Genomic DNA, 24,968 nt, shown 5'->3' with positions numbered 1-24,968 from the left:
CGAGATGGAAAGAGAATTAGGCCAAGGAAGTGAAGAACTGCAAGAATCAGGGAGTAATAAACAGTGTCAAATACAGCAGAGAGGTTCAGTGAGATAAGAACGGAAAAAATGTCCATTAGATTTGGTAATTTGAGATCCTGGAGGATCTTATATTGAGAATGCCAGTAGAGCGGGGAGGATGCAGACTCAGCTGCAAGGATGGAGGAGTGGGTAGGAGATGTGCAGGTGGTGAGGGTGAGCAACGGCTACTCTTTAAAAGCTTCAATGGCATGAGAAGAGAGATTATACCTGCTGGAGATATGGGGTCAAGTGTGGGCTCATTAAGATGGGAGAGGCTTTTCGTATGTTTATAGGCTGAGGGGAAGAACCACTGTGAAAGGGAAAGATAGAAAGTACAGAAAAGAGAGGGGATAACTGAGAGAGTGAAGTGCTAGAGGAAGTTGGGAGGCATGGATGGGCTCAAAGGCACAGGGAGAGGGATTGACATTGAACAGCAGATGGGTTGGGTACCTTATCCTCTGAAATGGGAGGAATATTTTATTCAAACTTCATTCCATAGGCCAAACTTTGTAGACTCAAAGTGTCTGGAACAGGAGTGCCTTTTCAGAGCAGGTATCAAAAATTTTGCTAGAATCAGTTGACAGAAAATGCCATATAATGGGGAAATCCTAATCTTGAATTGTGTCAAATAGGGTTATATATAAAGAATTTACAACTCATGTGAATTTGGAATCAGTCAATCCCTGTATAATGATGTCACAGTCTTACTCTCTTTTACTAAGAATGGATTTAAAATATGGCTAATTATAGTGAGAAGATGATCAATATCACTGTAATCTCGAGAATCCTCCAACATTTATATGGTCATTATTAAATATCCCATTCAACAGGTTCTTTTTTTAAAAAATAAACTTATTTATTTATTTTTAATTTTTGGCTGCATTGGGTCTTTGTTGCCGCACGTGGGCTTTCTCTAGTTGCGGTGAGCGGGGGCTACTCTTCGTTGAGGTGCGTGGGCTTCTCATTGCAGTGGATTCTCTTGTTGCAGAGCACAGGCTCTAGGCATGCGGGCTTCAGTAGCTGTGGCACACAGGCTTAGTTGCTCCTCGGCATGTGGGATCCTCCTGGACCAGGGCTCGAACCCGTGTCCCCTGCATTGTCAGGCAGATTCTTAACCACTGCGCCACCAGGGAATTCCCCAACAGGTTAATTCTTAATAGAATAAAAAGATTTCATAAACTACACCCTGGAGAAACCATCAGAGATTAATTCCTAAAATTACCAGTCAGCGTAATGTTATGGCTCAGGTGATTAGCTAATAATATACACCCAAGAATTCAGGTAAGGGCTTCCCTGGTGGCGCAGTGGTTGGGAGTCCACCTGCCGATGCAGGGGACACGGGTTCGTGCCCCGGTCCGGGAAGATCCCACATGCCGCGGAGCGGCTGGGCCCGTGAGCCATGGCCGCTGAGCCTGCGCGTCCGGAGCCTGTGCTCCGCAGCGGGAGAGGCCACGACAGTGAGAGGCCCGCGTACCACAAAAAAAAAAAAAAAGAAGAATTCAGGTAAAAGTTGTCTCTTATACACTATGTGGCTCAGAACCTTGGAACTGCAAATTAGGACTTGTACAAGGACTAGAGAAGACCTGAGGTTCTTTTCTGGGGAAAATTTTCTTTTCTGGGGAAAATTTCAACACTAATGTTGAAATGTATTGATCTCCTGCCTATGTAAAAATCTAAGATTGGCAAACTCAGTGGAGTAACAATACTGGCTTTTAAACAACTCAGAATACCTGTGATATGGGTCCTTTTGAAGATTATAACTTAGTACTTGCTAAAAGCGTATTTAAGACACTGAATATTTAAGAGAGCATGTAGCCGTTGACTCTTCTGCATTCTCCACGTTTGGGTCTCTGTACCAAGTTACAGCACCACAATCTTTAAGGTACCTGGACTATATTAAATTCATTAATGTACCTATGGTTATCTGTAATAATTTTATTTCTTTACTTGTCTATTATCTGTCTCCCCAACAAAAACTGACTTCCAGGAGTGGTATATAGAGCTTGCCTCCTTTGTTCCCGAGGGTATGGAACAGAACCTGGGTATAAAGAAGACAATAACAATTGATCCAATTATCAAATGAAGGACTGAATGCTCAACTCTTTCCTTAAGCTTCTACAATCAATCACAAATTCCTATCAATTTATCTCTACATCACTTCTGACTTCACCTATTCCCCTTACTTTTCACTTCCACCACCACACTTCAGACCCTCACTACTTCATAGCCGGTCGCTCTGTCCCAGTTCTCTTTCCCTCTGGTTTATCCTACACATCACTGCCACATTCACCTCCTCAAAACACAACTTTGATCACATATCCTTACTCCCATTCAAAAGCCTTCAGTAGGGCTTCCCTGGTGGCGCAGTGGTTGAGAATCCGCCTGCCAATACAGGGGACACGGGTTCGAGCCCTGGTCCAGGAAGATCCCGCATGCCACGGAGCAACTAAGCCCATGTGCCACAACTACTGAGGCTGCACGCTAGAGCCCATGAGCCACAGCTACTGAGCCCACGTGCTTACAGCCCGTGCTCCGCAACAAGAGAAGCCACCGCAATGAGAAGCCCGTGCACCACAGCAAAGAGTAGCCCCTGCTCACCACAACTAGAGAAAAGCCCTCACGCAGCAACGAAGACCCAACACAGCCAAAAATAAATAAATTTATTTTTTTAAAAAACAGGCTTCAGTAGTTGTCTATTGCTTATCAAGTGAGGACCAGACTTCTCCGTCTAACACTGTAAGTCCTCCATGACTTGGCTCCAGCACACCCTTCCCAGACGCATCACCCAACTCCCCCAATTCCAATCAAATTAGACTATTGAGCTTTCCCTTACATTATCTTATGCCCTTGTTTCTGAGCCTTTGTTTATATTGTTCTTTCTGCCTAGAATGTTTCAGTCTCTCTTTTCTAAAATCCAAATATTATGCCTACTATGAAGTAATAAGGCCCTTTCTGAGGCCCCCTTATCAAAAGTGATACCACCCCACACACTACCATGTTATAAGCTACGTAAGGGTCAAAAATGGACTTTATTAATCTGTGATCCCCCCAAGAGAGCCCAATACCCCCAAGGTCTCACACATAGGAAGTACTCAAGAAGTATTTGTTGAATAAATAGATCATATTTTATATGAGACAACCCAAACTGGTATATACCCCACGTCAGCTTCTCTCACTTCCTTTAGAGTCGGTTAATACAGGGAGGGTAACACAACTCCCACAGACGAGAAAGAAGCAAAACACTTAATAAAGGTAGGTATGACAGAACAACTTCGAATATTCAGGAAATAACATCCTTTGTGTCATAGACTTGATACCAATAAATCAGGAAGAGCACTAGGTAGCGGCTATTACCTAATGGTCTTTGATAAAGTCCCTGCTAATCTAAGGAGCTAAAAGCGGAGAGTTAAGACTGGTGCACTTACCAAAAGTAATTCAGCCCTCCGAAAGTCCCCTAAAATGTCAGGAAACCCATTTCTTTTTTTTTTTTTTTTTCTGTACGCGGGCCTCTCACTGTTGGGGCCTCTCTCGTTGCGGAGCACAGGCTCCGGACACGCAGGCTCAGCGGCCATGGCTCACGGGCCCAGCCGCTCCGCGGCATGTGGGGTCTTCCCGGACCGGGGCACGAACCCGTGTCCCCTGCATCGGCAGGCGGACTCTCAACCACTGCGCCACCAGGGAAGCCCCAGGAAACCCATTTCTTGATCTAATTCCTCAGCCCCTAAAGGAAACTAATTCTTCAGGAAAGGAAAAGATATATTGATAATCAGTGTTTTTCCCCCTAGAGTTCCATTCATTTTGGTAGATGGGAAAACTTTTCATTAGGAAAAAAAAAAAATCATAATGTCACCTTTCATGTTCAAAGCACTTAGAAAAGTACATAGTGTTTCCACAGGCATTATCTCATAAGATTGACTCGTTCATTCAACAAATATGGATTGAACACTTACTATAGGGCACGCACTGCTCCAGCTAAGGAGCATACAAGAGAATGAACAATAAACAAATAAATATATGCTAGGTGTATAATGGAGAAAAATGAAGGAGGGCTAGCACAACAGGCTGCTTTGTTTTGTATAGTGTAGGCAAGATATAATCTTCACAACAACACTGTAGAATAGGTGGGATATTAACTATTAGCATAATCTTAATTTTCTCTATGAGGGAGACTGAGATGCTGAATGGTTAAGTGACATGCCCAAGATCATTTAGAATTAGGTGGAAATGGGATCAGAAATAAGGTTTCTCAGCTCCTGGTCTATTGCTAAGGCTATGAAAGAGGAATCTGATTTAAGATTGTTTAATTAAATTCCTTTTCCTCTAGATAATGATACTTGGAGAATGGAAAAGAACCCCATACCACGCACTTCCTTAACCCACCACCCTGAGAATGGCCTTCCTCCCATTTGCTCACAAGCATTTGCCTCAATTTGATTTGGTGAATAAAACAATGGAAACATTTTGTTTTTTTATATTGCTGCAAAACTTTTTTTTAAACAAAATAAAACGTCTAGCTTTAAAACACCTAGTTTTCGCTCAAAACAGAAAGCGGCATCTAGGCCTGTTGTGCAGCAACAGGCAATTCAACGCTTCATTAGCAATACTTCAAATCACACCTAATGAATGTAAATCCTCCTTTAACAGCCTGTCTCCACTCTGCACACCTGCTGAAAGTGTGTGAAACTAGATTCTGCAAGGATTTTCTGCCAGGAGCTCATGGGCATGCATGCATGCGGCACGCGCGTGTGCGTGGTGTGTGTGTGTGTGTGTGTGTGTGTGTGTGACTTAAGAGTTCTTCATTTGAGGAAGCTGATGGCATTAATATTAGGGATGTAAGGAAAAAACTGTAAACATTGCTGGGCACAGGGTGCCCTGCCATACCTAACCTGAGTTACAACTAAAACCCACTTCTCAGGGCTGGGATCTTAATGTATTATAGAAATTCAGGAGGAGGAATCCGTTCCAATGTAAACAACAAGTTAGGCTGTAAGGAAGAAGAGGCCTCAGGGCTAGGCCTAGACAAATGTGGTTAAGTGTCCAAAGGTGAAGTTAAAGCATAGAGTATATTCCAGAAGAAGGGGATGGAGACCAGAAGGCAGGCGGCACCAGGGCAACAGAATAGTTTGCAACAGATAAAACATAATAATGTGACAGGCATAATATGTGAAATACAATTAGAAAGATATAGACATAAGCGCAACTCTTACCTTGCATATATTGTAGGTAAGGAAATTTGAAGCCCAGAGAATTTAAGTGATTTGGCCAAGGGCAGACAAGAGGCAATGGCAGAACTAAAATGAGGTTTTTCTATTCCCAGTTAAGTGCTCTTTTCACTATATCATTCTGCTGGGGGGTTGGCGGGGGCTAAGAAATAATCTTCCTTTAAAAAGCAAAAATATGTGAAGAGGTGAAGTAAAATTCCCTCCAAATTACACGTCCAGCTGAACAGTGGTAGCAGTATCGATACTGAGCCCATGTCTCTGGACCAAGTTGTCTAGGCTGCTAGACTACTCAGAGCTCCTTCACTTGAGAAGGTAAAGTACTGGAGCTAACGCAAATGCCATCCTTTCCCCCAGAAGCACTGCATTTCTTAGGACCCATCCTAAGAAGGGCTATTAAACCACAGGGACTATAAGGGATGTGAATGAAAAAGCAGGGTTTTTTTCTCTCTCCGTATCTGCATGCCTCACTTCAGAAGGACTGAGCCAACCGAGGCTGAGGATCAATCAATGAAAAATTAGAAAAGTGGAAAACTAGAAATATGTTGTAACAAACTGAGAGTTAGGAGGTGTTCGCAAATACTTTTGACAAAGCATTTCACCTTATTAAGTTTATAAAATGAGGAGGCTGAACTAGATGATGTCTAAGCCTACCATATTCTAATTTTCTTGGATTCTAGGTTGACTCCAATTTGCAGGAAAAGACAGACATGAAAACTTGAAGGTAAAATGAACTTTGGGAAACCATATGTAATTTTTTAATGCAATAGGTATGTGCCCAATTTAAAGGAACATAATCAATCCTGTAATTTGGATTTTTGCTTACAGGGCTTTCTTATGGGAGGGCATATCCACAGAACAAAAAGGACACCAATAACAATTATTGGTTTTAATAAACAGGAAAAAAGGGTAGCAGCCAACTCTGAAGGCCTTCTTTCAACTTAATACACTGACTTTCTTGTTGCCCCACTTAAGACAGTTCTTAGGACTAAACACGGCCATTTAAAATTCAACAAGTTATTATTAAGCACTGGAGAGTATATTTTGTAGTAAAGATAGAAAGACACTTCAAGCAGTAGAGAAGAAGTCCTTGATTTGATTTACCAAAAAGCATGTGGAAGGGGAGAAATGAACAGAGAATTTACCCTGATAAAACTTAAGATTCCATAGTATGAAAGAAGGGAAAACAAATAACAAAATTAAGACTTCAATTGGCTTAATAAAATAGAAAGAAAACCAAGAGCAAAGGCATTCAGGACGGCTCAAGTTCCTAAAATACCTATTTGTTTTTGGTTGTACATATGCAGTATAAAGAAACTCTGGAAGATACTACTAACAATGGTTACCTGTGGCAGAGAGGCAGGAAGTGGGCTGAGGAGAGACAGGTGTAAAGGGGAGACTTTTACTCAATACCTTTTTTACTGAGTACCTTTTATTGAATTTTTAACCATGTAAATATATTACCTATTTTAAAAATTAAATAAATTAAAAAGTTTAAATGTCCTGTAAATTCAATTCTTTTCAGGTGACACTCGAAAAACAAGAAAGCCAAAGAATGGAGACATGCGAACAAAGTACCAAGAGGCAAGGAAAATGTTGTAGCACTGGGAGTTCTGAGACAGTCCAAAGAGAGGATGATCTGGATCGTTCTGGGGGCCATCCGGGAAAGTCAGGTGAAATGCAATATGGACACCACCAAGAAGCTTAGGATAGATAGCTCAAACCAGCACCAGCTGGTGCAATGGTATCTTGAAAACGTGATACACATGTTTTATGACCCTGTGTCCCTGGACAGTGTGAAATCCACAACAGAGAACTAGTTCTCTTTCACCCTCTAAAATAAAGAGAGAAGGAAATGAGAGTCACAAAAATGATCAATCAGGTAGAAAACAAGACCTATGAGGAAAAAATAAAGAAACCCACTTGTACCATTAAGCAAAGAAAAGAAATTCTACTTTGCAAGAATTATTTAAGGCAGCCCTTAAGAAACAAATGGAAGGGAATGTCCTCTTAAAGTCCTTTCTACTCTCAGGATATTTCAATATGTGGGTTGATTCCCAGCGTGCTTCCTTGTAGGGGAGACCTCGCTAATTTGGCCCAGTGAAAGGCCTGGTTAGTAAGACGTCTTAGTAATGCCAGTGAAGATATGCAAGTGAACTTGAACAAGCACATTATTTTTAATCAATTGAAAAACGCTTTATTTAAAAAGACAAATAATACCTTGAAGTGCTACTAATGTTCTTTCTTGTCATAGGTGTTCGTTTGCTTTTAATAATCATTAAGCTAAGCATTTATGTTTTATGAATTTTTCTGCATGGTGGTATATTTCAGGTTTTTTTTTTTAAAAAAAAGAATTTAAAGAATACAATTAAAGTTATCCTTTCCACAAACTATCTACCCTTGTGGTGAGGCCAAAGGCTGAAGTCAGATTTTCTATCATGAAGAGCCAGTCCCCTACTGGAGTGCCATCAACAGCTGGCCTAACCCGGAGAAGAGTCCCCATTAGCGCCAGAGACCACTCTCTGCGGGTCCTCACTCCCAAGCTAGGAGCACCGAAATCTAAGGCACTGGGAATGGAAAGAGGCTGTCTATAAGGCGGGAAGCAGGGAAAAAGGCAAGCAAAGGAAAACTAGGCTCTGACAATGAAGAGCTCTCTACATTTTTCATATATTAGTCAGGCTTAAGAAAAGGAAGTTTAATTTGCATCTGAGTTAGAAAAACAAATAGTTCAAATAAAAGCAAAGAGGTTTCAGGCACCTGAAAGGCCAGAGTCCAAAGGGCTTTACCTATCTGCTTATTGCCATAAGAGTATTTTCTGAAAAAGTTACACCAGTTGGCCAAACTTATCTCAGTAGGCACGACCTAAACTCTGTGTTTTGTTATTTCTTTTTACCTCTAAAAAGACTAAGGACGCAAGGGCAGGAAAGAGGAGGGAAATATATCTTAAAATATTTCAAAATTTTACAATCAATGAAATATTTTTTTAAAAACAGTGCAAGATTCCATGTTCCCTTACTCACTAACCCAGAAAGCTAAAACCTTGTCTCCTTCCTCACCCACCTACCCCCATTCAGCAAAGGCCCAGATTAAATAGTTAGATTTTAAAAAAAGGATAAGTAAGTAAGGAAATCAATGACAGTTTATGGAAACTTACTTAGCCCCAGAATTTGACATTTGAAAACATCCTTAGAAGTCTTGTCCAACTTCTCAATTCCTACATGAGAAATTTAGGCCCAGAGAGGTGAAATGACTTGCTCAAGGACATGAACTAGTTCTGAGATTTTTTTTCTTTATCTACTACTTTCTCTTCCCATGAACTATTTGTGGTAGCTTGAAAAATACACATACTAAGGAAGGAAACTATAAATAATAAACATGGTGAATTACGGTAGAGTGAAGATTTCTTACTTCTAGTCTACTTTTCTTTATATCATATCATGTTTTGTTCCTTAAACATTCTAAATTTCCCAGTGGAAGTTACAGGCTACTGATTCTACTTTTTCCTATTACGTAGCTGTTCTGAGCTGCAACAGAAGTACCAGGGTGAAGGGCCATTTTCTGTAGACAACGTCTTAACTAGTTTTGCCATTCAGACCTAAGATGCCTCCACAACTATAGCTAAATCAAGAGATCTATTCGCCTCAAGTCTTACTTCTGTCCCATTATTAAGACAAAGAAACAGAAATTTCTTCCATAACTGAAAGACTAAAAGGCAATTTAGTTAACGGCAGTTTATAAGACAGTTTTGTTAATAAAGGCAGTTTAGTTAAGCTTTATATTTGTTAATATATAATTACACAAAGCCTTTTTACCCTTCATCTGGAAACACCTATGGATTTAATTCTTTAAATGACATCTGTCAAATGGGGGATTCCCTAAAATGGTATCTGATGTCAGTCTTCAGTATTCAATGGCTAATTACTTGGCCACCGGATTAACTGGGGGCTCTGCTTCATTACCTGTTGCCTAGTTTCAAAAGATAATCGTGAGAAAGAAACCCAAGGTTTGGTCAAACATTTGTCCGGGAAATTTGAAACTCTTGGCAAAATGAAGATTGGTATTTCTTTCACTCATGCTTCTTACTAGCAGGAATAACAGAATTGACTCTATGTAAGAATCAGTATTCACTGAATACAGACAACTGTGTAACAAGGCTACAGACCTGGTCTCCTCATTGGCCCAGTTTGATTTACTCTATTCTATTCTTGTCCCCAAAGGCTATGATCTAATGTCACAAAGGGGGTTAGGTAAGCAGACAAAGCCATCATCTCCATTATATTAACAACAGGCTCTGTTGATGCTGCGATAGTAACATCATCTTTATATATAAAGATAGAATTCTGAATGTGTGAACAAGATTCTACAGGGCTGTGCCGTCTCTCACTATGCCATCTTTCTTGTACTCTATTAAAACACTCCCATTTATGCCCCCCCCACCTTTTTTTTTTTTTTTTTTTTTTTTTTTTGCGGTACGCAGGCCTCTCCCTGTTGTGGCCTCTCCCGTTGCGGAGCACAGGCTCCGGACGCGCAGGCTCAGCAGCCATGGCTCACAGGCCCAGCCGCTCCGCGGCATGTGGGATCTTCCTGGACCGGGGCACGAACCCGCGTCCCCTGCATCGGCAGGCGGACTCTCAACCACTGCGTCAACTGGGAAGCCCCCCCCCTTTTTTAAATCAATCTTTTTCTACTGTCAAATCAGTTAAAGGAGCCAAAACCAGAAGTCTTATTAACAGACTGAAAAGTGCCAAGACCCACAAATGACCCTTAGCAGCAATTAAACCAAAAAAGAATCCGTCAACTGGAACTGAAACAAAAGGCTAAGTACTTATCCAAACTCTGGCAAAGACACAGCTCTTTCCCCCCATCCCCCCTGAGCCTGTTAGGAGCGGGGTATCTGAAGCTGCTGCTCCGTCTCCTCCAACTCACTTTCTGCGTCAAATAGTATGGGTCAAAGTCCTCCAAGGGAACCGCAACCAGGCCTTGGGGGATGTCCCCATAGATGAAAGGCAAACTCTTCCCTGCTTCCAGGTCACTGTTTGGCTTGGGCTTGCTGTCCTCATCATCTTCCCGATGACTGCCATCGGCCTTTGGCGGTTTCTTGAGTTTGCTCTCGGCAATGCGCCTCTCAATGTTTGCCAGTGACTCAGGGGTGAAAGGCTTGAAACTATCAGGGCCTGGTGGTGCGAGCAGCCGCGCTGCCATCTTCTCATCCTGCAGCAGCTTCGTTAGTTATGCTGCGTCCAGGACAGGTCAGCTCTGGAAGAAACGGCAACACAGACAGCATTAATCAATCGCTGCTCTAAAAAGAGGCCAGACCAAACCATCTCACTCTCAACCTTTAGTCACAACCTTCGCAACACATAGTTTCTCCCATGACATGGGTATTTTTCTCTTCAGAAAGTCTGTGGCATGAATGGACGAGGCAATGTCCATAACCACCCCTCAGGGGAATGAGAAGCCAAGGAGATCAGAACATGGGAGTCTCCTGAATTGCTAGTTTTTATTATTGACTTAGATGCAGCTCACAGTTAGGAACCACGTACAGCTACAAAGATATATTCCACACCCTCTGTGCTTAGTGAAATAAGTCAAACAAAGACAAATACTGTATGACGGCACTTATATGTGGGATCTAAAAATACAGCAAAAACTAGTGAATATAACAAAAAAGAAGCAGACACAGATATAGAGAACAAACTAGTGGTTACCGGTGGGGAAAGGGAAGGAGGAGAGGGGCAATAAAGGGATTAAGAGGTACAAACTATTAGGTATAAAACAGGCTACAAGGATATATTGTACAACATGGGGAATATAACCAATATTTTATAATAACTATAAATGGAACGTAACCTTTAAAAATTGTGACTCACTATACTGTACACCTGTTAACTTATATAATATTGTATAGCAACCATACTTCAATAAAAAATAAAGTGATTTTCTTATAGACAACATTAAAAATATATATATTCCATACCCTCAAGTAATTTCTATTCTAAATGAATAAGGTATGTTTAACATGACCGAGAGGCACCTATTAGCTTTGGAATCCTTATATGCTCAAGTCATCTTCCTTTCCTAGAACTCTGCTCCCTAAAGAAACACTCTTTTTCCAAGGACAACGCAAGGGTAAACTGCCTCTCTTTTCAAATTTCAGTTTCTGAAAACACTAAACCCTTCAAAACTTTGGAGGCACAAAAATATAGACAGAAATGCTTCTATTTGCTTTGGCTCTTCTGTTTCAAGTTCTTTTTCAATTCACCAAGGTTTGTAAAATCCATCCAGTATAAAAGTCCAGAAGTACCTGCTCTGATGACCAAGCTCGTGCCAGGGACAAACACAAAGCGCTTTTCTTCACGGAGAGGGCACCTATTGCTCTACGTACCTCCCACTCAGCAACAGGAAAAGCAAATGGGAGAGGAATCTTAGAGACCTTCCTCTGATGCAAGAGCCCTGCAGCACTGCAGGGTGAACGACAGCAGAAAGGCCCCTGAGCGGGGCTCACGCCAGAAGGACAGGAAGTGAGAAATGAATCACAAACCAAATTCCTTTCTAAACAGAGAAACTGAAGTAGTGCCATACTAGAGCCAAAGACTTCTAAGCATGGTATCTGAAAAGCCCATTTTCATTTATGTGTATACAGAGTCCTAGGTTATTGAAACACACACCTTGGAACAGGGGGCTCCCTAATGTCAAAGCAATGGGACTCTTCCCACGAAAGCTTTAGGGCTTCACTGGCAGTTCATCTGGCGCTCGTGGTGCTGCTTCTTCCTTTTGTTTTATGAGCTTCACAAAGACGATCTGGGACATTTTTTTAAAGGCTAAACACAGTTCTTTCCCTCCTACTTAGCCCTCAGGGTCCACTCCAAGGCTAGCATCCATAAAGCTTGAGGCTCCTTAAGAGAACAGTAGTAGAGTTGGTGCTAAATAATCTGGGAGTGAGATACCCAAGGGCTCTTTGCATAAATACCCCCGCAGAGAGCCCAGAGTTTTCCAGTGGTGCTGATGGCTGCGAAAGGCAGTGTGTGGTATCCACATGGGCTCATCAGCTCACTCGGTTACAGCCTGGCACTGACGAGGCCAGAACCGCAAGTCAGCTCCATGCTGCACACACACAAAACACCATTCCTCAGACGATGGGGTCGAAGAAATCCTTTTCATGTGTGAGGCATGCGATTCTAGAGCTGCGAGGGACTTTATAGATCCAGTGCACTTCATTTTAAGAATTGGGAAACTTGCAGTCTGAAGAGATGAGGTAACGTGCCCAAAGTCACAGGGCCAGGAAAAAACACACAAAGAGCTCTGACTCCCCCAACCCAGACTTCTTTTATTCTGACAAATATCAGTTACCCCTCTGCCTGTCCCAGCCTGACTCCCACTACTCCGCAACAGGAACAGTCTGGTTCAAGTAAACCGCACGCAAATGCCAATGGTTTTACTGATCTAAGACTTTACTCCCACTGTTTCCCCCAAACCTAAAATTCCTTTCCTCTTATCAGTCCCTGAACTGCCTCCCGTAAATCCCTACTCCTCCGAAGAATCTTCCCATCAGCTCCAGCCCTTACGAATTATTTTCCCCTTGTGAACTCCTACAGCTTTATCGTGATCTCTTAGCTAGCACTTATCACATACTTGCTATGTTTCAGGTATTGTTCCAAGCGCCTTGTTTGTATTAACTCGTTTAATCTCCAGAACAGCCTATGAGGTAGATATTATTATTATCCCCTTTTAACAGATGAGGAAGAAGAGGCACAGAGTCCTAACGGAGCTTGGCCAAAGTTACACAGCTAGCAAATGACAAAGTCAGGGTTCAAGACATCTTATTCACACTGGCTTTGGCTCTCAGTCATTGTCTAACTGCACCATATAAATCCCTAGGGGCATGAGTGGTGTCTTAAACTTCTTTCGTATTCTTCTCACAGAGAATACGATTATGCCTGGAACCCATAACTGGTCCAAATACTTGGGACTCCTTGGTTCCCACAGCCACACTCATCCTCAACCCTGGGTCACCCTACTTAGAGGACAGAGAATACTGCAAGAGGAAGTCACTGCAGATGCTGACAAAGTCTTGTAACCTGACTGTACACACCTGGGCTCTTCATAGGTAAAGCCATCCTAGGCTAAGTCCTCTGCCTTTGTTTCCTCCTGCCTTCTCCAGGTTCCCTCAACGATCACGGGTCTCCAACACATTCTCAATCTTCACTTTTCCTCTCCTACTTCTGTATTTTCTCCCTTTACATCTTCATCCCCCCCCCACTCTCTCTTCATTTGGCTTAAGCGATTCTGGTTCTCTTCTGATACCCTGGTTCTATCCTGGTTCTTCCCCTACCACCTTTTTCTTCTGTAAGGGCTGGTTTTCTGCAATCTCTCTGCATCACTCCTCCTTTTAGGAATCTCATCTACTCAAAATAATCTGTATGTGGGTGATTTTCAGATTTCTATCATCAGCCCTGATTGCTCTTCTGAGCCCCACAACTGCCTGTCACCACTTCACAATTAAAGCATTTAAAACCACTCATCTTTTCGCTTCCAAGACGGAGTCCTCCACTTGGCTTTCTTAATTCTGTGATGGGGACCATCGTTTTTCCAGCCATCTAGCGTGGACCTTCAGTCATCTTTGCCCCGTCATCCTTTGCTGTCCTTGCCCAACCAGTCACCAGCCTCACTAGTTCTTCTTCCTTCAGAGTTTCCATTTTCAACCTAATTCAGGTCCTACTGCAATAGCCTCCCACCTGTGGACCAGTCCTCAGCCCACCAGGCACATCTCCAAAGATCCGTTTCCCTAAAAAATCTGCTTCCATTTTGTCATTTTCCTCCCTCGAAGTTACTGGAGTTACAGAAAAGAATCCAGACTTCTGCCATTTCACTGTCATTCAAGGCTTTCTACAACCTTACACTTCTCAGATATTCATCTACAACCTTATACTTCACAAACATGCTTTTCTACTGCTTCCCTGCAAGAACATCTACTCTGGCGACTGGTTTTTGTTTTAATTTTCTAGTATTTTTTTTTAATTTTTTTTTTTTTTTTTTTGCTGTACGTGGGCCTCTCACTGTTGTGGCCTCTCCCGTTGCGGAGCACAGGCTCTGGACGCGCAGGCTCAGCGGCCATGGCTCACGGGCCCAGCCGCTCCGTGGCATGTGGGATCTTCCTGGACCGGGGCACGAACCCGTGTCCCCTGCATGAGCAGGCGGACTCTCAACCACTGCGCCACCAGGGAAGCCCTTCTAGTATTTTTTTTAAAGGTAGAACAATAAAGTGTATACGAATCTTAAGCGCACAGATTAGTTTGTAATATGTATACACCTGCGTAACCACCACTTAGATCAAGATACAGAAGATATGTCTCCAGCACCCCAGATGGCTCTCTTGAGCTCCCCCGTCAAAGACCACCACAACCACCCCTGCCCAGCAAAAGCGCTTCTGACATCTACCACCATAGATTAGTTTGGCCTTAGCAGAAGATAAAATATACTCTTCAAAATCTGGCTTCTTTCATTCAACATTATTTGTGAAATTCATCTTTACTGGCGTGTGTAGCAGCAGTTCATTCTTTTTATTGCTCTGTGGTATTCCATGTAGGAACATACAATTTATTTACCCGTTCTACTTTGCTGGACATTTAGGTTGTTTATAGTTTCAGGCTATTATGAATGAAAGCTGCTAAGTACCTTTGTGTGCACGCCTGTTGGTGGCCATATGTGCTCTTCTCTTTCCAGCACATAGGCAGGAGTGGAATGCTGGGCTCAGAAGAGAGCATACGTTTATTTAGCTTTAGTGATACTTCTACCAGCGAGATAAGAGGGTTCCAGTTGCTCTACATCCTCACCAACACTTGGAAATGACAGCCCTCTTAATTTTTACCCATTCTAGTGAGCATACGTATAGTGATAGCTCATGGTGTTTATAAAATTTACCGAGGTGGAATTAACCACTTTAAAGCGAACAACTCCGCGGCAATTGGTACATTCACAACATACTGCAACTACCGCTTCTATCTAGTTCCAAAACATTTCCATCACTCCAAAGTAAAACCCTTTACCCGTTAACCAGTTTCTCTCCATTCCTCTCCCCTGCACCCACCCAACCCCCCAGCTCCTGGTACCCATCAGGCTGTGTTCTGTCTTTATAATCTATTGATTGATCTATTCCAGAAATTCATATAAATGGAATCATACAGTATGTAACCTTTCATGTTTGGCTTCTTTCATCCTCATTGTAGCATGTATCAGTTCTTCACTCCTTTCTATGGATGAATAATGTTTCAATATATGTCTGTATCATGATCTGTTTATTCATCCATCCACTGAGGAACAACTGAGGGGGGAGGTCTTTCCACTTCTTGGCTATTGTCAACAGTGCATGCACATGTACTTATTTTAGTTCGTCCCTGGTTTTTTTTGATGTGAACCATTTCTTCCTTTTTTTAAAAAAAAATAATAAATTTATTTATTTATTTTTGGCTGCAGTGGGTCTTCGTTGCTGTGCGCAGGCTTTCTCTAGTTGCGGCGAGCGGGGTCTACTCTTCGTTGCGGTGCACGGGCTTCTCGTTGCGGTGGCTTCTCCTGTTGCAGAGCACAGGCTCTAGGCACGGGGGCTTCAGTAGTTGTGGCTCGCAGGCTCTAGAGCGCAGGCTTAGTAGCTGTGGCGCACGGGCTGAGTTGCTCTGCGGCACGTGGGATCTTCCTGGGCCAGGGCTCGAACCCGTGTACCCTGTGTTGGCAGGCGGGTTCTCACCCGCCTGCGCCACCAGGGAGGCCCTGATGTGGACCATTTCTGAAGTCTTTACTGAACTTGCCACAACACTGCCTCTGTTCTATGTCTTGGCTCTTCGGCTGCAAGGCGTGTGCGACCCCAGCTCCCAGGTCCCCGACCAGGTATCCAACCCTCACCCCCTGCATTGGAAGGCAAAGTCCCAACCACTAGACCGCCAGGGAAGTCCCTTAGTCCCTGTTTTTAATTCTTTTAAGTATACACGTAGGAGTGGAACTGCAGGGTCACATGGTAACTCTAAGCTTTATTTTTTGAGGAAATGCCAAATTGTTTTTCCACAGAGGCTAAACCACTTTGCACTCTCACCAGCAATATAAGCAAGGTTCCAATTTCTTTACATCTTAGCCAACATATATTTTCCTCTCATTATTATTATTATTATTTTTTTGCGTTACGCGGGCCTCTCACTGTTGTGGCCTCTCCCGTTGCGAAGCACAGGTTCCCGACGCGCAGGCTCAGCAGCCATGGCTCACGGGCCCAGCCGCTCCGCGGCATGTGGGATCCTCCCGGACCGGGGCACGAACCCGCGTCCTCTGCAGCGGCAGGCGGACTCCCAACCACTGCGCCACCAGGAAGCCCTCATTATTATTTTTTTTAACAGCCATCTTAGTGGGTGTGAAGCAGTATCTCACTGTGGTTTTGATTTGCATTTTTCTAATGACTAATTATGTTGAGCATTTTTCCATGTGTTTGTTAACTCACTGGAGTTTTAATTTGCTTTTCTCTGACGACACTGAGCACCTTTTCATACGTTTACTGCCCATCTAGAAATCCTCCTTTGTGGAACGCCAGTTTCAATCTGTGTGCACTTTTTTCTAGAGTCATCTGCATTTTCTTATTGATCTGTCGGAGCTCTTTGCACATTCCCCATACAAGTCTTTTGTCAGATATATTTCAAATATTTTTCTCCTTTTTACTTTCTTAATGGTGTCTTTTGATAAAAAGTAGTTCTTAATTTTACTGAAATCCAATCTATCAACCTTCCCTTTCATGTTTTTTGTTGTTGTTGTTATAAAGAGATCTTTGTTTATCCCAAAGTCATGCAGCTATTAGCCTAAATTTTCTTCTAGAAGCTTTTTTGTTTTACCTTTCTTATTTAGACTTCATATAATCTGGACCTGATTTTTGAATATTGTGCGAGATAGAGGTCGAGGTTCATTTTTTTTTCTACGTGGGTCTCCAATTGACCCAGCATCACTTAATAAATGGTCACCGTTGTTTTCGTTGACTCCTAAACACACTTTCATTTTCTTATTTTAAATCTCCCGAAGTCTTTCTCTCTTTCTCATCTAAATTCCATTCATCTCTAAAACCAGCTTAAATTCCTCCTCCTTCTGAGGACTAAAAATAAAAATAAACTTTTTAGATTTAGAAGGAATTTAGAGACCATCTAGTCCAACTTTCCTTAACTTTACAGATAAGAAAATTTAAGAGTAAGTTAAGTAAGAGAGGCTGAGTTGTCTAACTGCTAATCGGTGACAGATGCAGAGCTAGGGCACAGGTCTCTTGGCCTCCAATATAATGCTTTTTCACTATGCCACACAGTCTCTTAGGCAATACACCTCATCCATCATAACAATAAATGTGACTTTTAGCCCTGAGAATTCTGAAAGAGATTGAACCAGACTCAAAGTTGGGAGAAATCGATGATTAGGGCTCCCTTCTGTTGGTCACCCAGGCGTATTAAGGCCTTAAAATGTCAGTTGTGGCTTGAACACACTAAAGATGACTCTAAATTAAGGAAAAGGGGGTGGAAGAGGGAAAGAAAACGGGCACTGGAGTGAGGTTATGATGAAGATGAAGGAAGAGAAGTCATCTAGGAGGAGTTGTTAAGGGAAACACTATAGGCGGGGGTACACAAAAAATGTTAGAAGGAGGATCAAATAGCAAGTAGTATTAAAAACTTGTCAGACTTAAAAAAGAACAAGTTGGAGGACTCATATTTTCTGATATCAAAAATTACTACAAAGATACACTAACCAAAGCAGTGTGGTACTGGCATAAAGACAGACATACAGACCAATGGAATACATTAGAGAGCCGAGAAACAAATCCTCACATATACGGTCAATGATTTTCAAAAAGGGTGCCAAGGCCATTCAATGGGGGAAAGAACAGTCTTCAACCAATGGCGCTGGGAAGATCGGATACCCAATGTGAAAGAATGAAGTTGGACTCTTACCTTATTATACCGTATACAAAAATTAACTCAAAATGGATCAAATATCTAAATGTAAGAGCTAAAATTATAAAATTCTTAGAAGAAAACATAGGGGAAAAGCTTCACGAAATTGGAGCTGGCAATGATTTCTTGCATATGACACCAAAAGCACAGAAATAAAAGAAAAAATAGATATATTGCACATCATCAAAATTAAAAACTTTTCTGCATCAAAGGACACTATCAAGAGAGTGAAAAGGCAACCCACAGAATGAGACAAAATATTTGCAAATCATGTATTTCATAAGGGATTAATACTCAGAATATATAAAGAATTCCTACAACAACAAAAACAACAACAACCAAAAAAAAATCTAATTTAAAAAATGGTCAGGACTTCCTGGGTGGTGCAGTGGTTAAGAATCCACCTGCCGATGCAGGGGACACAGGTTTGAGCCCTGGTCCAGGAAGATCCCACACGCCGTGGAGCAACTAAGCCCGTGCGCCACAACTACTGAGCCTGCGCTCTAGAGCCCACGAGCCACAGCTACTGAGGCCGCGGGCCACAGCTACTGAAGCCCGAGCACCTAGAGCCCGTGCTCTGCAACAAAGAGAAGCCACCACAATGAGAAGTCCACGCACCGCAAATGAAGAGTGACCCCCACTCGCCGCAACTTGAGAAAGCCTACGGGCAGCAACGAAGACCCAATGCAGCCATAAATAAATAAATAAACAAATAAATAAACAAATAAATTTAAAAATAAATAAATAAATAATGGTCAAAGGACTTGAATAGACATTCTCCAAAGAAGATATACAAATGGCCAATAACCACATATAAAGATGCTCAACATCACTAATCATTAGGGAAATGGAAATCAAAACCCCAATGAGACACCACTTCACACTCGTTAGGATGGCTATTATAAAATGAAACAAAACAGAAAATAACAACTGTTGGAGAATGTGGAGAAACTGGAACTCTTGTGCTGCTACGGAAAACAGTACGGCGCTTCCTCAAAAAATTAAACACAGAATTGCCATAAGGTTCAGCAATCCCACTTTTAGGTACATACCCAAAGGAACTTGAAGCAGGGACTCAAACAGATATTTGTACACCCATGCTCACAGCAGCATTATTCACAATAGCGAAAAGGCGGAATCAACCCAAATACCAACAGACAGATGAATGGATAAATAAAATGTGCTATATACATACAATGGAATATTATTCAGCCTTAAATGGGAAGGAAATTCTGACATATGCTACAACATGGATCAACCTTGAAGACATTATGCTAAGTGAGATAAACCAGACACAAAAGGACAAATACTGTATGATTCCACTTATATGCGGTACCTATAGTCAAATGCATAGGGACAAAAAGTAGAACAGTGGTTACCAGGAGCTGGGGGGAAGGAGCAATGGGGGAGTTACTGTTTAATGGGTACAGAGTTTCAGTTTGGGATGATGAAAAAGTTCTGGAGATGGACAGTAGTGATGGTTGCACAACAATGTGAATGTACTCAACACCACTGAAGTGTACACTTAAATGGTTAAAAAGGAAAATTTTATATTATGTATATTTTACCACAACTTATTTAAAGAGAAAAAAACTGAAGCATTACTGTGTCCCTACTATATGCCAGAAACTGTACTCACGATCAGTATAGCTCCTTGCCTTTAGGGACCTTTAAAGTCTTCTGGGAGTGGAAGACAAATAAACAGGCAAAGTACAGTAATGATAAATCCAGTAAAGTAAAACGGGCTTCGACAGACAGATACAAGCAAGACACCTAATCGGGGAGATCAGGGAAGGTTTCCTGAAGAAAGCGACATCTTAGCTAAAGCCTGAAGCTGGTGAAGTACAAGGTGGCAGGAAAATGGAGAGAGCTCTGCAGGAAGAAAATATAGCACACACAGAAGACCACAGACAAGGGAGATCAAGCCCCTAAGGGACTGCAAACAGTTAGGTGTAAGTGGTCTTTACAAAATTAACTAACAGGTAAACAGGTGCCTCATCAGGGGGGCAAAGTCATTATCATGGCAAGTGGTTCTGATTTTATCCTGAAGGCAATAAGGAGATACCGAAGGTCTGAATGACTTGATCAAAGTTACACTTTAGGAAGATTATTCTGGCTACAGTGTAAAGAGACCGTTGTAGCAATTCAGTTGAGAGGAAGTGATGGCCTGAACCAGGCAGCAGCAATAGGGATGATGTACAGAACGGAATGTCGACTAACTGAAGTGGGAGGGAAGGTAGAAGGAAAATCAAGAAAGAGGCCCAGATTTTTGCTGTGGGCAATGGATGCAAGGTAGTAAAACTCAGAGACAGGGAATAAGATGTGATGCACAGCTCTGGCGTTTACGGTTATGACTTCACTTCTGAGTTGCTTTGGTACATCCAAATGGAGATTCTGAATAGGCAGTAGACACGTGGTCCTGAAGTTCAAGGGAGAGACTTAACGACAAGAACTAAAAGGAGAGAGGCAGCTTTGTATAGAACTACAGCTAGACTCTGAGGACTGCCAGCCAGTCTCTGCATGTTGATACATAGCTCATTTGGAATTAGCCAGAGGAACAGCAGTGCACTGGGAGGAAGGTGGGCGGCTCTCATCACAGGAGAAGAGAGAAATGCAGCCAGATGGATAGAGTTTACACTGTCCCCACTCCCTGGGCCCCTCCTTCCTCCAGTGACAACTAGATTCTAGGCTGCCAATTTTCTACTTTGTCACTTACAGATTTCATTTTGGAAAATCATATAACAGCTCTAGAAACTGAAATAAAAACAATTTTGTCAAATCTTAATTTTACTCATTTGAAACATTAAAAATTGCTGTCTCTCGATAACATTGAAATCTGGCTCTCCCTCCTGCAAGATGCTATGGCCCATCCTCACCCTGATGCGTGTCAGCACCTGCGCTAACTGACAGCGGTCCTGCGCATTCTTCTGTCTCACTGGCTTTCCACCTCATGAGGCCACTTCAAAGTTCGTTCTTCTTAAGCCTCACACCCACCCAACTTTTCCAAAGCTGAGCTATTTGCCTCTGATTCTCAATAACTGGGCTCTTCTTAATCCTCTGAGATAGTCACTCTTGGTTGATTTACATCTGTCTTCCTGCAGATACCCTTTGAAGGATGTGTTTATAGAATATTTTGAAAGAGGGCTAATATGGATATAAATTTAAGATTAACCATGATAAGCAAGTAACTCTATCTGGAGGTACGTGTGAAGCACCTACACGTTGAGTACTTGAATATTTTGATCTAAAAATGCTTTTAAGTGAAGTCAAAACCAATGATTATAATGATTTTTACATGGATCTAGAAGCTTCTCTGAGCAGGTCCCATCAGCCCAAAATGAAGATAGGTTTCCACCTTGTCTATGTATCCATGCAACTATCAAGCCTAGTCTTCCATCTGCTACTCAATATACAGCCCAATCAAGAGGTCATTAGACTTCCATCTCCCTGGCCCTGCGGACACCACAAGTCACATTTTCCCTCAATTTTATCACCTATCCCCCATCACCAATTTTCTTTTTTTCAAATTTAACTGGCTTTCCATGTTCCTCTTATTTCTTCCACAAGGTACAGGAGCCTTTCCCCTTTCTATCCCTTTGTAGGCTCTGGTTGTTCCCCCACCCTCCCACCTATTGCCATTCTCTTCACTAGTCTCCTGATTCAAGTTACGATGCAAACAATTTTTCTTGCCTATTGCTTTACAGCTGAGAAGGGTTTCATTTCTGTGATCTGTGGTTCTCCACTTCTTTCTGCCTCAATTCCAACATACCCATTAGATTTTACCCTCAATTTCCTATGCATTTCTTTCACAGTAATATTGAGATTCCCCTCTCACCTATGTGGTCCCTTCCTCCCATCTCCACGCAACCCCACGCAATTGTCTAAAGAGACAGCAGATGTTGTCTTATTTTCCACTAGATTGTCTCCGTGTATTCCAGAGAACTAAACTACTGACATATGCTTGACACTGAGAAAAGAAATGTCAATTAATAGGTGTTCCCACTCTAAGGGAAGACCAAAATGTTTAGGAAGCCATATTTTATCTCCAGTATCTAAGACAGGCTTCTAGGTACTACTCTAGAGCCTGGATGAGAAACTCTCACTTTATACCATCTCCCATAAGCATTTATTGGGCGTGGTGGGAACAGGAAAATCCCTCCATATGAAGGAACATGTTGGGAGTGGAGGAAGGAAGTAGCTGTACACACACAAACATTATAAAGTTCCTAATTATAACTGAGGGAATCAACGAATCTCGTATTTGATGTTGTTTTTTCCTTTATAATTATACACAGTTAATCAGCTTAAGTCCAATGAATATGCGATTTGGACTCATATATATATGATTCACTGCTCTGACCAAAAATCCAACGGTTTTAAGCTTTGCCTCTACTATATAATGACTGTGAGACCTACTAATAGACAAAGAAAGCACAGGGTTAATATGGTGTCTAACATGCAGAAAGGGCACAGTAAATATTAGCTCTTAATACCATCTGTATCACCAGTTTCATTTCTTCCATTCCACACAACCTTCATAAAATAAATAAAAATCCAAAACAATTTCTGCAAATCACTGCATAAATCCTGCTGAACAAAGATGCCATCACTGTGGAAATTCATCTGTGGTGGGCAGTCAGTGAAGGAAACATTTTATCTATAATGTTCACTTTTCAGTTGATACAAAAAAAAATCTAAATGTGGGTATAAATGGTAGTTAAGGGGTATCAATATATCATGTGTACAAAAGACAAATGTAGCCGAGTTGTAGATATTCTCTACTACATTACAGACTGCATATAGCCAGAGGCACACTTGCCAAGCTCAACTGAGGAATGCAGACGATGTCACTCTTAGCAGAGAAAGAGATGGTGGAAATGCTTGCTGGACTTATCTTTCACAACTGAGGATGAAGGTATGGAGTACGATAATATTAATAACATCACAGGGTTATATTACTTTCATCTGCATATACCCTTTTTCATTGCATATAGAATTCAGAACTTAAGTCACAAGATTTCACAGCTAGCTTTAACTTTGCCATCTTCAAAATATGGTGTTTGACTATAATGAGGATTACAAGGTTTCTGTTTTCCACAATTGGTAAGACCCCAGCCCATATGCGTCTATAAAGCTTGACAATTTGCAATCAAATTAATGGTTGTAGGGCTTCCCTGGTGGCGCAGTGGTTGAGAGTCTGCCTGCCGATGCAGGGGACGCGGGTTTGTGCCCCGGTCCGGGAAGATCCCACATGCCGTGGAGCGGTTGGGCCCGTGAGCCATGGCTGCTGAGCCTGCACATCCGGAGCCTGTGCTCCGCAACGGGAGAGGCCTCAACAGTGAGAGGTCCGCGTACCGCAAAAACATAAAAAAAATAATGGTTGTGGACAGCTGACATCACCTATGCCATAGAGATTTTTTTTTACATTAAGACATCAGATCAGGATCTCTACCACACCCCCCAAAGAGATACAGTCCTAGGCCATGCTTAAGAAACTGATGTTGTAATTCAGATATTGTCACTGACCAGCCGTATGGCCCTTAATAAATCAATTCACCTACCCAAGCCTTGGTCTTATTTATAAAAGGAGGGAGGTGAGTGAAATGATTTATAGAGCCAGATCTATATTATGGAGGTTCCATAATATTATGGAATTTGCCCAAGGTCAGTTAAATGACCTTGGAAAAATTCCATATTATGGAACCTCCATTTCCTCATTTGAGGGTTAAATGAGACGATGCATGTGAAGTAGGTCTCAATAAATAAATGATCATCATAATACTACCAATAATAATAGTTAATATGGAGTATTTACTACATGCTCTAGGCACAGCTCTAAGAGTTTTCATTATAATTCTTTTGATCCTTCCTACAACCCTGTGAGGTAGGTATTATTACCATCCCATATTACTTGTGAGAAAACTGAAGCACAGAGAGATGAAGTAACTTACCCAAGGGCACAGAGTGGTATTCAAACCCAAGTTGTTTGGCTCCAGGGTCTGTGTTCTTCATCATTTCACTATACTACTTCTTGTTATCAGCACTCTTTTTCCCTTTCTCTGAACCTCTTCTAAGATCCCTTTCAGCTCTGCTTCCAGAAAAATAGACTAATTAGCTACCCCGGACTCTGACAGGCTAAGCAAAGTTGGCTTCGCTGAGAGAATTACAAAGGTTCTAAATGTATAGAGGCTTACATCAGAAAGAATTGTGTCCGGATTCAATACCTATCATTCAATGATTATGTGTTGAATAAAGGAATGAACACAGAGGCTAAAAAGAAGTCAAGTACCATTCGGTTGATCCTTACGACAACCGTGACCAAGAATTCATTCATTCAATAAGCACTTCTTAGGTGTCTACCATATGGCAGGCACTGGCAAGCTCATAACTTAGAGAACTGATATCAGAACACATTCTCCTAAGTCATTATTTGGCAGTCGTGTTGTAAAGTAGATTCCTGTACTGGGTAGTAGAAAGTTGGATGAAAACTTTAAAGCTTTTTTGTTTTTCAAATGAAATCTCAGATGAAATGTCAATATATAACATACACGAAAGCATCTCTGCTCTGGTTGAAGCAGGGAGGGAGCCTGAAATCCACCTCGCTCTGCCCACGTCGCCCCAAAGACATTCCCGAAGAGTGTCAGGATGGCTCTAAAAGTATTACACAAAACAGTTATTGGGTCTCTTTGAACTCCAGAATCAGTGGACACCTCTTATAGCAATGGAT

General features: G+C 41.9%; 1 protein-coding gene across 5 annotated transcripts in view; it reads right to left on the bottom strand.

Annotated features, from left to right (window-relative positions):
- The window catches only part of SCN8A (sodium voltage-gated channel alpha subunit 8), a 177,551-nt gene that overhangs the window by 107,746 nt on the left and 44,837 nt on the right, over positions 1-24,968 (bottom strand). For all 5 annotated transcript variants that reach the window (XM_049694090.1, XM_049694089.1, XM_049694093.1 and 2 more), the window contains exon 2: positions 10,206-10,535. In XM_049694090.1, the coding sequence (XP_049550047.1) occupies positions 10,206-10,481 (276 nt within the window). In that variant the 5' untranslated portion in view covers positions 10,482-10,535. The remainder of the gene's footprint in view (positions 1-10,205; positions 10,536-24,968) is intronic.

Source organism: Orcinus orca, chromosome 11 (assembly GCF_937001465.1).
Source record: "Orcinus orca chromosome 11, mOrcOrc1.1, whole genome shotgun sequence".
NCBI lineage: Eukaryota > Metazoa > Chordata > Mammalia > Artiodactyla > Delphinidae > Orcinus > Orcinus orca.
Note: the sequence above shows the minus strand (reverse complement) of the source record. Positions and strands in the feature narration are given on the sequence as shown.